Source organism: Canis lupus, chromosome 17, assembly GCF_003254725.2.
Source record: "Canis lupus dingo isolate Sandy chromosome 17, ASM325472v2, whole genome shotgun sequence".
NCBI lineage: Eukaryota > Metazoa > Chordata > Mammalia > Carnivora > Canidae > Canis > Canis lupus.
In genome coordinates, this window is record NC_064259.1 from 1882116 (window position 1) to 1895613 (window position 13498).

At 56.7% G+C, this 13498-nt stretch overlaps 1 protein-coding gene across 9 annotated transcripts in view; it reads right to left on the minus strand.

Moving 5' to 3' along the window:
* Positions 1–13498, minus strand: part of EIPR1 (EARP complex and GARP complex interacting protein 1) — a 120485-nt gene that overhangs the window by 12514 nt on the left and 94473 nt on the right. For all 9 annotated transcript variants that reach the window (XM_025454767.3, XM_049096000.1, XM_049096001.1 and 6 more), the window contains one exon: positions 5663–5762. In XM_025454767.3, coding sequence (XP_025310552.1) covers positions 5663–5762 — 100 coding nt within the window. The remainder of the gene's footprint in view (positions 1–5662; positions 5763–13498) is intronic.

Consider the following 13498-nt stretch of genomic DNA (forward strand, 5'->3'; position numbering starts at 1 on the left):
GGCTTCCCTCCTGCAATGCGCTCGTGAGGTGGAGCTCGTTAAGAACCTGCCCCGTGGGGCCAAGCACCTGCCCAGTACCGGGAGCCCTGGTCTGTGCTCGGGGTCCACAGAAGGCATGGGGCGTGTCGTCCGGGGCGCAGGGCAAGGCACGAGCATTGATGGTGCGGTGGTGGGAGTGGATTCAGCAGCACAGCACAGCCCATCGCTGCCCTCGGCTGCGGAACAGAAAGGAGAAGCGCCACCTGTCGGGGGTCAGGGCCAGCCGGGGCAGGACCCTGGCTGCCGGGGCGTGTGCGGACAGGCGCCCGGGCCACGGGGGTGGGCGTTCCCGGCTCCTGAGTGTGGCCCCAGGAAAGCCTAGCAGGTCCCCCGCCCCTCCGCAGACTCGGTTCCCCCAGAGGAAGCGTTCCAGGCTCCACAGAGCTGGCCTCCTGGAAGCCAGAGCCTTCCTGTCCTTACAAAACGCACACAGGGCATCAGGTGCCAGCCCTGGTGAGAGAATTTGAGGTCATTTTACATTTATTATTAGCTTATTTCCAACTGGACTCTATTTGTAGGAAGAACAGAATGAAAAGGGCTTTGCCCCCTTTGCTGCCCCAGAGCCTAAGCTCTTTGCAGAGGAAGACGTGTGTCCTGCGCCCGTAACTGTGGCCTGACTTCAGTGCCACACTCGAAACGGGAAAGGTCCTGAGGCAGATTTAAATTTTTTGACCAAGCTGGAGGAGAATATACCCAACACCTGGTCACGCCACTTAGACGCCGGTGATCTGCTGGAGAGAGATCTAATTATAGCTGATCTCTGGCGCGGGGGAAATTCTCTTATGAGAAAGAACAAAGGAGAAGAACTTGGAAGCGCTGCCACGATGACAGCACCTGTGTCCGTCCCGTGTCGGGTGTGACCCTCCCCTCTGGGGGAAGGTTTCATTAGGAAGCGCACAGGGGTCGCTGTCTGGTGCCTCAGGTTCTCCCCTCTGGACCTCGGGCCTTTGTACTGGGATCCTGTTGACCTGACCTTCATTCCTCTCTGTCCGCGGAGTCCCTCCCTCCACTGCTGGCTTCCTCCCTCCACCCACTCGTCTGCCCGTCCGTCCAACGGGCACTGAGATGCTGTCCTACTTTATGGACGTGGAATCCGGTCCTGACTTTCCAGATGAGGACACAGAGGTGTGGACACGCCACTTGTCCAAGGTCACCTGGGTGTGAGTGGCAGGAACGGGACCTGATGTCGAGGCTCAGAAGGCTGCCTGGACTCCCGCCACGGAGTCGTGGCCTTCAGCTTCCCCGCCCCCCCCCCCCAGGCCCCGGGACTGCCGCGGCTGCCTTCACCACAGCCGCCGGCCTGTGCCTGTCCCAGCCTGTCGAGGCAAAGCCCGCAAGCTGAAATGAAATCACCTCTGTGCTGTGGGCCCCAACACTGGAAGATGTTCGAACCCTGGAAAGCCGAGGCCGTGTGTCCACGTTCAGAGCCCGGCCCCACCGAGGGGCACGTATCACATCTCCACGGCAGCTGCGTCCCCTTAAACTCACTGAGTTTGCCAAACGCACTGTTCACTCTCATGCACTGCTGCTAGAAAGAAGCTTTTGAGAGCTTGAGAAGTGCATGTCTGCCAGACACCAACGCCCAGCCTGTTCTGTGCGGGGTGACTTTTTCCAAGATCTAATGGAAGACGATTCCTGTTGTCTCTGATTTGTGTAAAGTCAAAAGCTATATGTAGCTTTTATGCTACATTGAGATACGCAATACTCTGTATTTTCTTGAAAATCACATTTTTTTTTTTAAATGACTACCCTGAGGCATCAACTCCAGTGGCTGCTGTCCGAAACCCAGGGCTCGAGGGGTTCTCTTTACTGTCAGCGAGGCAGCAGTGCTCAAATATTTGGAAGTTCTTTTTATGAGACTCACCAGAAAGCCAGCTTTCAGAGTTTTAACCTGTTTTCTGTGGACCAGTTTCACAAAGCTTGGTCAACCATCCTATTTACTAGGTTCAGCTCCAAATAAATGCTGACTGTTTGCAACACTCCCATGCACCCTCACAGACCAAATGTGACTGGCGGTGAAGACAGGCCGGGGCCGAGGCTCGGGCCAGCGACGTGCAGCACACACCTGCGGGGCCACAGCAGCCCTTCGCACGGCAGGGGAGCGCGGTCAGGGGTGCAGCCCTGAATCTATTCCTGCGACCGTGCCACCTCCAGGACGTCCCCTGGGCCTTCGGGCCTAACTTTTTCTCAGCTATCAAGCAAGGGCGTCGAGTTCTGTGACACCGAGATCTGGTCCTTATGTGGATTGCTTTACATCAGCGAGGGACCAAGGTCTGTCAGCGACCGGCTGAGCCCCGTCACAGCTGCAAAGGCACAGTGTGGATGCCTGGGGCTCCACGCATCCCCCTGCCCTGTCCTCAACGCTGGCATCTGCACATGCTGAGTGAGCACATGCACGTGGATGTGGCCCACACGCCCCAGACGGGGAAAGAGCGGCCACGTCAGCGAAGATCACGGACATCAGGTGAGGTCAGGGAGGACGAGCCCGGCCCGGCGGGCCCATCGAGTGCAGCAAACGTCCCCTCTGGTGGGGATGCGCAGGTGAGGCAGGGTCGTCTCTGCTCCCTTCTTTCGATTTTGCCGTGAACCAGTTAAACTGCTCTAAATAATAAAGTCTATTTAAAAAAAGATGAAAACCTTTCAGCAGGCGAGAGGCCTTGCTGAGCAGATGGGACAGGGAGGAAGGGGACACTCGCGTGGGGTGGAGCGACCACGTCATGTGACACTCACGCTAGCGCCACAACAGGCCCTCCAGCCCCGGGCAGGAGAACAGGTTCCCAGGGGCCGGCCAGACGCGGCCTCGCCATTGCTGGGCACTAGGCAGGCGTCCGGGTCCAGCCCTTCGTCCCAGGCCGCCAGACTAAGCACAGAGATACGCGAGTGAGTGAGCCTCCTTCTCCCATCGGGGCCACGTGTGGAGACAGCAGCCGGGCATGAGGCGTGGTCACCGTGTGGCAGGTGACAACCAGGCTCCCAGGAGGGAGGTGACACGGAGCCAGCCCTGCATCCGCCCAGCCTCCCCCCCCACCCCGGTCCCCAAGAACAAACGCATGTTTTCTATTTCAGGCACAGCGGACGTGCCCTGAGCTGCCACCGCTAGCTCCTCCCCCGTATGTGCAGCCCTTGCCATAGGTTTTAAACCTCAGATTGGAACATTTCTGAAAGAACGCCGTGTCCTTGAAGCCCATTCCGCTCCTTCTGAGAAGCGTTCCTGAACGCCGGTACCGCCGGGCAGGTGCCGCCCCGGGTTCATCCTTGAGAAGCCCCCACCCTGACGCGCGGCCAGAAGGAGGAGGACAGCCAACTCTCAAGGCACCCATCTTCCTTTTGCTCTGCTGCTCGCTGCACCTGGAAAGCTATTTATTTCCGCAGCTACTGAGAGCTGCTGGGCCCCAGAGATGGATGAGTACACTCCAAAACAGCGAGGCATCCCCTCTGCCTTCATCGGGGCCGGGACCCCACGCAACCTCCCCCTGCAGACCTCCCCTGGGCTCTGCTAATGATTATAAATGGCAAAGAACCTCCGATTTAATTGCAAAAGGTAATGATGCAGCGAGCATAAGATTAGATTCACCACAGAAGGCAATATCCTCCAACAATAAAAAAAAAAAAAAAAAAAAAATGGAGGAGCTGGGTGTGAAGATGGCCGGAATCGATAGGAAGGTTTCGGTATTAAATACCACGGCAGAGGGTCGCAAAGTGGTATTGACAGAAGTGCTGACGGCAGATAAAAACGAAGGAGAGAAAACTAAATTGGTCTCTGCAGAAAATAAGTTACAGATTAATCACCCTACCATAAAATCATTCTGAGATGGCCGAGGGTCTGGAGCGGCGCCCCCGTCTGATTACGGATGGGCTGCTGGACGTGGTGCAGCACCGTGGCTCGGCCCCTCCGCGGCCTCTCCCCGGGCAGGGCGCACCAGGTGCCCATGGACCCCCGCCATCAGCTCCCCCAGCATCTCCTGCACCCGCACTCCGGCAGGAAAGTACTGCTCCCTTCCTGTCTCTGGTCTCTGGGTACACGGAGCACCTGCGAGAGGCGGGGGGCGGGGGGTGCACAGGAGGGGTCAGGAGGGGCCTTGCTGCCAACTGAGACTCAGACTCCATGGCACACGCCCAGGACGGGCAGCGCCATCTCCCTAGACCCACAGCCCACCCGGAGCAGCAGCCCAGGCACCGGGTTACCTTCAAGTTTCCTGTTCTGCTCTAAAATCTGGGTGAGAGTGGCATTCTACTCCACGATACAGAAATATGTCTTTTTAAAAAAATAAAAACCATGATTTTCCCCTTAAATATTACTTAGGCACTACGAAAACAGACCAGCTCTTCATCCCACACTGAAGGCTAGGAGACCACCCTTCTGACCACACGGAGTTTTAGAACTTGAACACGGAAGTTCAAGTAATAAACTCTTTATTCTAAAGAGTCTGACTTTGATGCCATGTGCTGCTGATGATAAATCACTATTAGCGCCATCTCCACCGCCTACCCGAGAATTTATTTGCGTTGTAACATAAAGGAGCTAAAGACGTGTCATGGGAACAAAGCAATGTCAGACGGGCCCCACTATAGAATCTGTGCACAGACCCTGCTCTGGTCCCTCCTGCCACGCGTGGCCGCAGAACCGGGGACACCATAACCTCGTCATGTCAAGTCTCTAGATTGTTCTCTCTAAAGGTGTTACTTTGACATAAACAAATGCGATGAAACCATGAACACAATATAAAAAAATCACATTTTAAGAGAGAAAATTTTAGGGAATCAACATGTACCATATATACTAATCAGAATGTTTATTCTAACGGACAAAGTATTGGAGGTGATGAATACTTGAAGGCACAACTGATTCCAAAGAAAGTCAGCGTGAAACACTCAATGGTGTGAGGATGTGCGGCCCCGTGGGGAGCGGTGAGGGGCCTGCCACTCCCATCTGTGGAAACGGAGCCCCGAGGGTGACATGCAGGTCGCCGCGGCTCAGGCAGGGAGATGCTCTGTGCTGCCCAGCCCGCTCACAACCACATGCACGGGGTGTGACTGTGACCACGGTACGGTGTGCACTTGTGAGCGAGGGGAAGGTCAGCTGACGGGCCACGGGGGGGGGGGGGGGGAGTGTCACAGGCCATGGGGTCACAGGCCACAGCAGGGGGCTCACAGGCCACGGGGGTCAGAGGCCGAGGACCACCGTCATTTTCAACTCACACAGAAATTTGAAAGCAGCTCACCAGCACCGAGAAATTAGTATTTTATGACAGCTCCTACCTAAAAGGTTATTTTAACCAGACTGCAAATCTGTCCATTGAAGAGACAATACACTTGTTCGGCGTCTAAACGAGACAATATCCTTCGGGAGATCCCACTGCCTCTTGTGGACAAATATGGCCAAAAGGTGGGGTTTTGTCAGCCTTGGGTCCTGTGTCCTGTTCTGTGCGGGGCCCAGGGCCCGACCTCGGACAGCTCACTGAGGGGCCAATCATGCAGGCCCCCGATTGGTGCTTCTGTCCGTTCACTAACCACGTCATAATCTATGTCAAAATCCTAAGCATACACCAACCGCCTTCTGAACTCAGCCAAAAGGTTCAATCAAAAAAACACAAAAGCTGAAAACTGTATGCTGGTCACTCACCACGGCCTGGCTGGAGCTTTCCTGCAGGTCCCACAGCAGGATGTGGTTGTCCGCCAGAGAGATGACCCTCTTCCCGTCCCCCGTGGGCTCCCACGTGACACTGCAAGGAAGAGGAGGCCCCATTAGTACAGAGGCTGGAGGTGCCCTGTCTCCGCGGCTGTGTGCTGTTGCACGCACCCCTCACGAGCAGCTAGGCTCTCCGGAGCCCACGGGCAAGGCCCACACCCGCCACGGCAGCGGGTGTGTGCGGCGCGGCGTCCTCTCCCGATGAATGCCCGCGTCCTCCTGACTCAGCTGCGGCCACCTGGTTAGGTTAGGAGGTTGGGAGGTTAGGAGGCTGGGCCTTCGGGTGCTCGGGGTTACAGGGGGTGGTGAGGGCGGGCCCGTGACGGGACTGGCACACTCGTGTTCCCTCTCTCCCTCGCTGCTGCTGCGGCTGCCTCCTCTCCCGCCAGGTGAGCACACAGTGGGAAGGCAGCGTCTGCGAGCCGTGAAGGGGGTCCTCACCAGAGCACGGCCATGCTGAAGCCCCGACGTCAGACTTCCGGGCCCCAGAACCGTGACAAATAAGGTCTGTTGTTTCAGGCCCAGCCAGCGGTGCTCTGTGGTGGCCACAGGAGCCAACGTGTCTTCCCGGGGACCGAGGGACACAGAGCTGACCAACGGTGCCAATGGGACGGGATGCGGCCTGCTGGGGGGCCGGGTTTCATGGTGGCTCCACGTGGACGCTGCCATTTGGGGCAGAGTGCCTACAGCTTTCGTAGCCCGAGGACGCAGCCGACGGTCTGACGGCGGTGGGAGAGGGCCCGTGTCTGCCCTGCCTGTGGCATCAGGTCTCTTCCCCTGTGTCGGCCAATCTGAGCCCCGGTTCCCTGTCACTGTGCCAAAGCCACCCCACCCAACACAATGCATGTCTGAGTAACTAGTGGAAAACCACAAATACCTGCAGAAAAGCCACGGCGATCAGAGGATTTCAGCGTGGCCCCAGGTGTGCGTTTGTCTTCACTGACAAATTCCCCAAGGGCTACAAAGGGAAGACTCCTGCTCACATACGGTAAGGGAGGGGGTGGACTGCAGACCCCAGTAAACACCACACTGCTTCTCCTCCTAACAGAAACAACACCGACGGGGGGCGTCCTCGGGCGCCCCCGCCTCATGCCATCATCCCAGGACCGTCCGCGGAGCTAGGAATACTTTCAATCACAACATTAGTATCATTCAAAACCACAATTTCCTTCTCCTCTGTCGTTCAGGAAACGCTCGTGAAGTTCATGGCGCTGTGACCACAGGTGCAGCCGTCCTCTAGCAGACGGAGCTCAGCGTCTTTCCTGATAACAACAGTGAAAAATGCACAATATCCAGTACATAAAACTAAAACCCAAGAGCTGGAAGAGGCACCAAGAAATCCGGTTCTGGAATCTGCTGCTCCTACTTTGGTAAGATAATGGCTAATCCCAGCTGTGAAGATCCTCCCTTACAGCAAGACGACCAGACCTCTCCTGGTAGCACATTTCCACGGGTAAACCTGTGCGGAGTTCACAGGCTGACTGTGAAGACCAAGGGCCACTGCAAGCCGGGAAGGAAGGCTGAGACCAGGCCGCCCCGACAGCTCACACTCATTCCCCACAGTGGGGAGGCCACACGCCCGCCACCAGGGTGCCAGGGAGGGGGGGTCCTGCTGAGCAGCATCTGTCTGGCTTGCAGAAGGCCACCTTCCCCCCGTGTCCTCCACACAGCAGAAAGGGAGCCCGCGTGCGTCTCCCAAGGCCCTGATCCCACTGTGCGCGCTCCCCGCTCAGGCCCTAATCACCACCAGACCACCTCCCCGTACCGCCACGCTGGGGATCAGGGCTTCAGCAGACGAACTGGTGGGCAGAGTCCACAGCACGACGTATCAGGAGCAGCACGCGCGGCACGGCCTACGAGGAGCTCCTCACGGATCTCACTCATAACTGACACACGCCCCCGCCCCACCCCAGCACACCCGCAGACAGAAGCCAGGACGGGGAGAAGCTGCGCGGCCGTGGGGGGGCCCCAGGGGCAGGAACACCCAATCTGGTGTTTGCAAGGCTACAGGTTGAAAGGCGATGACACAGATATGGGGACTTTTTAACAGACACCCCAGAAAGCCAGAGATCCCGGGGAACCGACAAATCACAGGACAAGAATTAGCCAATCTGATGCCAAGACTGACTACCTAATTATGGCGGTTTCTCCGACCAGGCCGAGGGATTCTGGAGAGCAGACCCAGTCTGCTCGAGGTCGCTCATCCTCCCTGCAGGGGCCAGCGATGCCCAAGGCGCACGGCCCGTGACGGGTACTTGCTCATGGGGTCCCAGGAAGAGTGAAGAGCCAGGGAAGAGCGGAGGTGCCGCCTAAAAACGTGAGATCATTTCCAAGTACGTTCAGCTACTGGCCAGTGCTTGAGGTGGAAAACTCCACCAGCCCTAAGATGAGGAAGCCCTTTCAAGGCATCTGAACAACCAAGATCCCTCCACTAAAGCCCACATGCTTATTTTATGCTCTAAACTGCATCATCTCTTGAGCCCGTACTCAGACCTCCCCTTCCCCTCCATGTGCCCACCCTTCTAACCTGGTTGCTCACAATGTCCAAACTACAGAACAAATGCGTGGGCCCTCGAGCAGCAGGCCATCTGAGGAGGGAACACAGCTAACAGGGCACATGGTAGAAACTGGATCCCCACCGCGGAGGGGAGGGGGGAAGGAGAGGGGAGGGAGGAGGGCGGGGAGAATAAGGGAAGAGAGGGGAGAGGAGGGAGAAGGGGAGAGTAAGGGAAGAGGAAGGGAGGAGGAGGAAAGAAGGGAGAGGAGGGGAGGGAGGAGGGAGGGGGAGAATGAGGAGGGGAGATGGAAGAGAGAGGAGGGAGAGAGAGGAAGGGGAGGGAGGAGGGAGGAAGGAGAGAGGGAGGAGGGAGGGAGGAGGGATGGAAGGGAGAGGAAAGGGGAGGGAGGGGGAGCGAGGGGGAGGGAGGGGGAGGGAGGAGGGAGAAGGAGAGAAGGGGCTGGAGACACACAGGAATTTTCAGGAGGATCAATCCCAGAACTGCAGAGAAGGCTGTGTGGAAAGCCACAGGCTCCTTCTGGAACCCAAACCCAACAGCAACAGGATGTCATGAGGAAGCGCGAGCATCAGGGAAGGTCCCCCCGAAGATGTCCCCTCAGGCCTTGGCCTGGCTCTGCTCTGGGGCATGGGGGGGCCAGGGGTGGGAATGGGAGGTGTGAAGAGGGAGCAGGGCTGTCCTGTGGGAAACAGCGGCTCGCCCCCCTTCCCGCCACATCCACACGGGCCAGGCCTCCATCCGCCGCTGTGCGGGCCCAGGGAGCCTCGCTGGGGAGGACCCTGTACGCGTGTCGCTCATCTCACCAAAGGACACAATCAAGTGAATTCCAAGTAGCCCCACAAGTAACTTTTTACACCTAAAAAGGAAAAACACATGAGAATTCCAAAAGAAGCTTAAGAAGCCTTACGGCACCCATGAGGTAAGAGCAGTGTGCGTCAGGAAACGGCCAGCCCACGGGTCCCCACAGGTGGAGGGTTTGTCTTCAGGAACGCTGTCCTGCCACCTGTGCAGGCCGGTGGCCAGGCCGCACGCCGAGGCACAGACGAAGCCCCGGCCCAGGCCGGGGCGCGCACGACGTGCTCCTGCCCGAGCTCATGAAACCAGCTGCCAGGAGAGGCCCGCCGCGCTTCCAGAACAACAGCTGCAGGGGGTTCTCTGTGCCCAGAGGAGGAAGGGCCAGGCCCACAGCATTCTGGCTCCACGGCGCCGTGTCTCGGCCTCGGCGGAGCTCAACTCCCAAGGTCTGAAGTCGGCCACACTGCGATCCTCTGGATCCCGGACACCCAAGGCCGCGGGAGGCTTATTCCCCTGCAGCACCAGGACCAAAGCTGGAAGGAGCAAGTCACTTCAGTACAACAGACTGTCCGCACATGAGGATGAGAGAGGCGGGCCTCTGGAGGCAGAGGGGGCTCGGCTGAAACAGCACCCCTCCAGGAGCCGGTCAGATCCCAGCCCTCCACCCGCCCCCATCCTGGGGCAGCAGCGGCCCCGGTCACGCACGTCCACCTCCCGGCCAGACTACAAACTGTGCTGAGCCCAGGCTCACACGGCGCTACGTGCCAAGCAGCCAGCACACTCCGACCCTCGCAGGAGAGGCACTTAATAAGGAGGCGTTGCAAGAAAGACGGAATGAAGAATTAATTACACTTCCTCTCAGGCTGTGTCCAGTGCACCTTAAAATCATAAAAAATAAAATCGGAAAAAGATTCTATTTATCAAGTACACTCAGTGAAGATTGGTCCATCCTGGAGCCCACTGAGAGGGTTTGCTACTTAGTCTCAAAAGGACCTCATCAAGAAGAGGTCTTGCTTGTTCTCTGACCCTCTCCTGAGGCCTGCTGAGGACGCGTGAGCCGAAGGAGCAGGGAAGGTCCCCTCCACCCTGCCCTGCCCTGCCCTCCTCCTGCGCCCCCTCCAGGCCGTGAGCCACGGGGCATCGCTCCTGGCCGCTCAAACCGAGCCTGACGTGCCTAGGCTGCCCCCGCGGCCCCCTGCCTCCCCCGGGGCAGCTCTGCCTGCGAGGTCACACAGGCCTAAACTCCACACACCCGCTGCACCCCCGCTTCTCATTCCCAGGGGTTCCAAGCCCACCGTGAGCAAAATCTTGGGAGTAACTTTTTTACGACCATCCTTCTCAAATTCTATGTAAAAAAGCAATCAAGCTTGTTGAATTTTATTTTTGACATCTGACTTCTTGCTTTATACCAATCTGCCCCAGTTTGCCCTTGACGTCCTGATTTTCTGACAGCGCTGGCCTGGAAACGCGGTCTCCCAGGTTCCTGCTTGCCCGACCGACTCTGCACAGCCACCTGAGAACGCGGCCCACCTCCGGGCCTGTGCTTGCTTCCCGGCATCAAAATAGGGAGACGTGACGAGGTCTTGTTCTCACAGAAACAACACCCAGACAGTTTTAGTTCATACCAGTGACATTTTGAATGTGGGTCACCTGCCACGTTTACACGAATACTGTTGGATTTGGGTTTTGAGCTCCTGTCTGTCCAACTGCCTGTTTCTGACCATCCGGGGAACAGCCATCGAGAAGAGCTGCAGCACAGCGTGCACACGGCCCAGCAGGCCAGTCCGCCGTGCAAGACAGGGAGGGGTCAACACAACACGACATGCATGCGCGCCTCCCACCACGGCCATCGCGCCCACAAACGCTGCTCCAGAATGCCTCCTCCCACCACACACAGACCCCGACTGGGCAAGCGCGACACCTAACACAATGGCCAGCCCCCAAAGTCAGGCCCGACCCCAGCCTCAGATGCCCCAATCCGTACAGCTACGACACCCGAGCCTTGTGGCCCAGAAGAACCCCCACCTGCATCTGGAAGGTCGACTCGCCTGCTCCGGGGGTTGCCGGGAATCCTAGCCGACCAGGGTCCCTCAAACAGGGCTGCAATCCTCCAAGGGCAGGAAGTTCAGGACACGGTGAAGTGGCACACCCGCCCTAGTATGTTTTCAGGGTAAATGGCATCTTGTGAAAACTCGTATTATGATGCATTAAATGTGGGGGGGGGGGTCATGATGTAAAATTACCTTTTTCTGGTTTTGAAATTTGGAGAATGCTGCTTCAGATCACTAACGCTGGTCTTTTTCAGTAATCTCAAGCATTTGGGGTAGAATTTCCTCTAAAGTGCACGGCCTTCTTACCTTTTCAGTAGTGCACCCAACACACAGCCTGTCTGGCACGGTGGCACGTCCCCGTTCCTCTGGGGACAGAGCTGGTGCCCCGTGGGAAATGGCCCTACGTCCTTGGTCTTTTATATGACAGCTGAGTGTGCAACACTGCTGGCAGCTGTCTACTGCCCTCCTGGCTGCGGCGTATGCCCTGCCAGCACCTGCCTCACGCTCCCTTTGAACTCAGCTTGAGCAGCACACACACTCACGACTAACAGGTTCAATAGTCAACAGCCCTGTGTGGATGCAGAAAGCACTCTCCTCTGAATAAAACACATGACGCCGTAGCCCCTGCCTTCCTGAACTCCTAATTTAAGCTGTACTATGTTATATTCTACTTTAAAGCCACAGATGCTCAAAAAAATTAATAAAGTCATAGACGCTCATTAAAAATGTTTAAGCTTTGCAGAAGTGAAAGTCTCTTTTACTGCCACCCAGTGAAAATAACTACGATCAATAACAGACATGTCACATCCAGGTCTTTGCTGTGCACAGGCTGACGTGGATGATATGACCACCAGTGGCACTTACAGAAATGCAAACATGCAGATATTACTCTGTAATGTGCTGCCTTACTTACAACATGTGCTGGGTAACTTTCCACGTCAAATAAATGTAATTCTAGCCAAAGGTCATACAAAATTCTATCATAGGGATACCTGCAATTTTTAGCCTCTTTGCGCTCTGACTGCCTCATCTGTCCAGCGGAGGTAACAGTAGTGCGCCAGCGTGAGAGGTTAAGCGGAGACCAACAGGACAATATTTAGGGCAGCCCCCCCAAAGCAGGTGTTCACTGAGCCTCGATATGCAGTCAGATCTGCACTTCTTACAGTGGGCGTGGTGCTACCCTCCGGAGGCTTCTGGGGACGTGTGGGGAGCACTTTCGGTTTTCACAGAGACTGGGAGGGCAGTAGGCTGGTAGGCGAGAACCAAGGGTGCCAGGCATCCCATAACACGTAACAGCATTCCACGGCAAAGACCGTCCCACCCCCAATGCCAACAGCCTTGCTTTGAAAAACCATCAAACCCTACTTGGAAAGTTGGCTGGAATATTAAAATCACCACCTTTACAAGCACCAGAAGAAGTCCGTCAAGATTTACGTTAAGAAAAATCTTCAGGGGATTCCTGGGTGGCTCAGCAGTTTGGCGCCTGCCTTTGGCCCAGGGCGCGATCCTGGAGTCCCAGGATCGAGTCCCGCGTTGGGCTCCCTGCATGGAGCCTGCCTCTCCCTCTGCCTGTGTCTCTGCCTCTCTCTGTCCCTGTGTGTATCATAAATCAATCAATCAATCAATCAAGGGAACCCTAGGTGGCGCAGCGGTTTGGCGCCTGCCTTTGGCCCAGGGTGCGATCCGGGAGACCCGGGATCGAATCCCACATCGGACTCCCGGTGCATGGAGCCTGATTCTCCCTCTGCCTGTGTCTCTGCCTCTCTCTCTCTGTGACTATCATAAATAAATAAAAATTTAAAAAAAAATCAGTCAATCAACCTTTAAGACAAATCTTCAGAAGACGTTAGAAACTCAAATCCGTACCTCTCCTGCAGGGCCACGGAGCTCGATCGTGCTTCGCTGTCCCACCCACTTCATACCTGGTGGCTGGGGTCCTGAGTTACCAGTGTTGCCTTCTGTGGCACCTGGGTTTTCCTCTGATGATCGTCCACAAGTCAGCCAGGCATTATGCCGTTTCCCCTGGAGGTCTGAGAACATTCTGAAGCTCCCAGAATTACTGCCATGTGCACCATGATCAGCCACGGAGGAGGCCTCCCCACATTCTCGTTCCCTCGCTCTGCCTCTCTACATCCTGTCCGCACAGGCCCCCATGACACCCAGAAAAGGTCTGATGTGGGGCCTGGCTGCCTCGGCCTGCCCTCCAGCCCCAGGGAGCACACTGGGGGCAGTGGGACGCAGGGAGCACATCAAAGACCCCGAGGATGACCCAGGGGAGGGCAGGGAACCTAAAGTCAATAGGTCAGAAAAAGATGACAGTTAAGACAGATGCCAACCTGTTCCAAAGGTTGTTCCTCTAGTTCTAGATCTCTCTCACACACACATATATGTGCCCCACACGTGCACAC